At 52.3% G+C, this 1,760-nt stretch overlaps 1 protein-coding gene across 1 annotated transcript in view; it reads left to right on the plus strand.

Annotated features, from left to right (window-relative positions):
- The window catches only part of ITPR1 (inositol 1,4,5-trisphosphate receptor type 1), a 197,026-nt gene that overhangs the window by 186,802 nt on the left and 8,464 nt on the right, over nt 1–1,760 (plus strand). Inside the window, exon 58 of the mRNA XM_023533300.1 lies at nt 22–183. Within this exon, the coding sequence (XP_023389068.1) occupies nt 22–183 (162 nt within the window). The remainder of the gene's footprint in view (nt 1–21; nt 184–1,760) is intronic.

Raw genomic sequence — 1,760 nt, forward strand, 5'->3', positions numbered from 1 at the left:
TGTCCCCAACGTGGATTCTAGGAAAGGAACCTCGACTGGTTCCCCAGGATGCGAGCCATGTCCTTGGTCAGCAGCGACTCCGAAGGGGAACAGAACGAGCTGAGAAATCTGCAGGAGAAGCTGGAGTCCACCATGAAGCTGGTCACCAATCTGTCTGGCCAGCTGTCAGAGCTCAAGGACCAGGTAAAGAAAGAAATCCCGGCCACCTACACACACGCACACCCCTCGGCCATGCACACCCGGTCCGCTGAGGAAAAACTCAGTGGCTCTCGTGTTAAAATGCTGACGTTTCCGTCACCCGGATAGAAAAGGGACCGGGCGACAGAGGACAGACTCATTTAGTCCACCAGTTTGCCCTTCACAGGATAAGCTCATGACACTGCCTTCCGTGCTCTGAAGGGTGAGGTTTTAAAATGAAAAACAAAACCCGAAAATGGAAAAATGCAAACGACTTCGATGAAGTGCCGTCCAAAAAACACCACGTGTGAAGCTACCCTCCCTTGCCTGTTTTCACTGACAGGAGATTAAAAGCTGTTTCTGATTTTGTTTCTGAGCCCTCAAATCTACTAACTCTTCACCCAAGATATTGAAATCCAGCCTCCAGGGATACACCAAGGTCATGGAGAAGCCCCTTTCGGTTCGTCCACTGGCCAGATCCTTACTGAGTGGCTGCCATAGTCCAGGCATTGTGCCCGGTGCCGAGGGTGAAACACCAAGCAGTGTAGACAGCTGCCTGCTCGCACAGAGCTCAGCAGTCTGCACAGCCCTGCCCGGCCTGTCTCCGGCCGTGACAAACGCTTTGCCCCGTCACTCGGGGGAGGGGCAGGTCTGTACCAAACCCTGCATACTTCTTTTTCTCCCCTTCCGACTCCCTTAAAATGAACAGGCACGACCACCGGGCAGTTATCTAGTGACGGATGTGGCTGTGTGTCAGGGACTTGTGCCCTGGGTGGCGAGCAGGCACTTCCTGTAGGTGACAAGATTAGGACCTCTGCACAGCAACAGTTACCAGGCAAGGCTGCCCCGGGGAAGGTCAGGGTGCACCCACAGGTGATGCATCATTCGTAGGCACAGAGAGCCAGTGCAGAACCATCCAGAATAAAGTCTTCTCGTTGACGGCTTATGGAGCACTTTTAACAGTCTTACTTTGAATTATATTTCTTTTCCAATTAAATTATTCCAAACCGTGCCCCAAGATATCATTCGGCTTCAAGTTCTTCTCTATCACATGTATTAAGATGCAAATAAAAACTAATGAGGACAGAGGCCTTGTTCGTGAGGGCCGTCTGGAGCACCGAGCTTGGTGGCCACCTAAAATAACCTAAGTAAGTAAAACTAATAATGATCCAACTAGGTTACTTTGCTTATTTACTTCAATGACTTTTTAACCCCTGCTGTGCACCATCTGACAAATGCTCCCCAGGACTGGACAGCGGCTTCTGCCGGGCCCCTGAAGAGCCAGGCAGACCCCTTACCACATCTGCCGATGCTTCAGTTACCCCCTCTCCCTTTTGAGAGAGCCGTGGCTCCGAGAATCTGTTAAATCAGATGTTTTAATAGATGTCCCCAAGCCTTCCAGAGCGATCTAATACAGACTTAAGCGGAGGGACGCCTCGGATCCCTGTAAAGCGGTGCCATTTTCAGACGGGTCTGAAACAAACTCGCGTCGGTGCTTGGCGGTGGCTCCACCACGCAGGCCCCTCTCAGTGGGGACTCGTCCTCCTCGACTGCTCGCCGAGGGCGCTCCTGGCGCTGCCTCG

This window comes from Pteropus vampyrus, unplaced genomic scaffold (genome assembly GCF_000151845.1).
Source record: "Pteropus vampyrus isolate Shadow unplaced genomic scaffold, Pvam_2.0 Scaffold100, whole genome shotgun sequence".
NCBI lineage: Eukaryota > Metazoa > Chordata > Mammalia > Chiroptera > Pteropodidae > Pteropus > Pteropus vampyrus.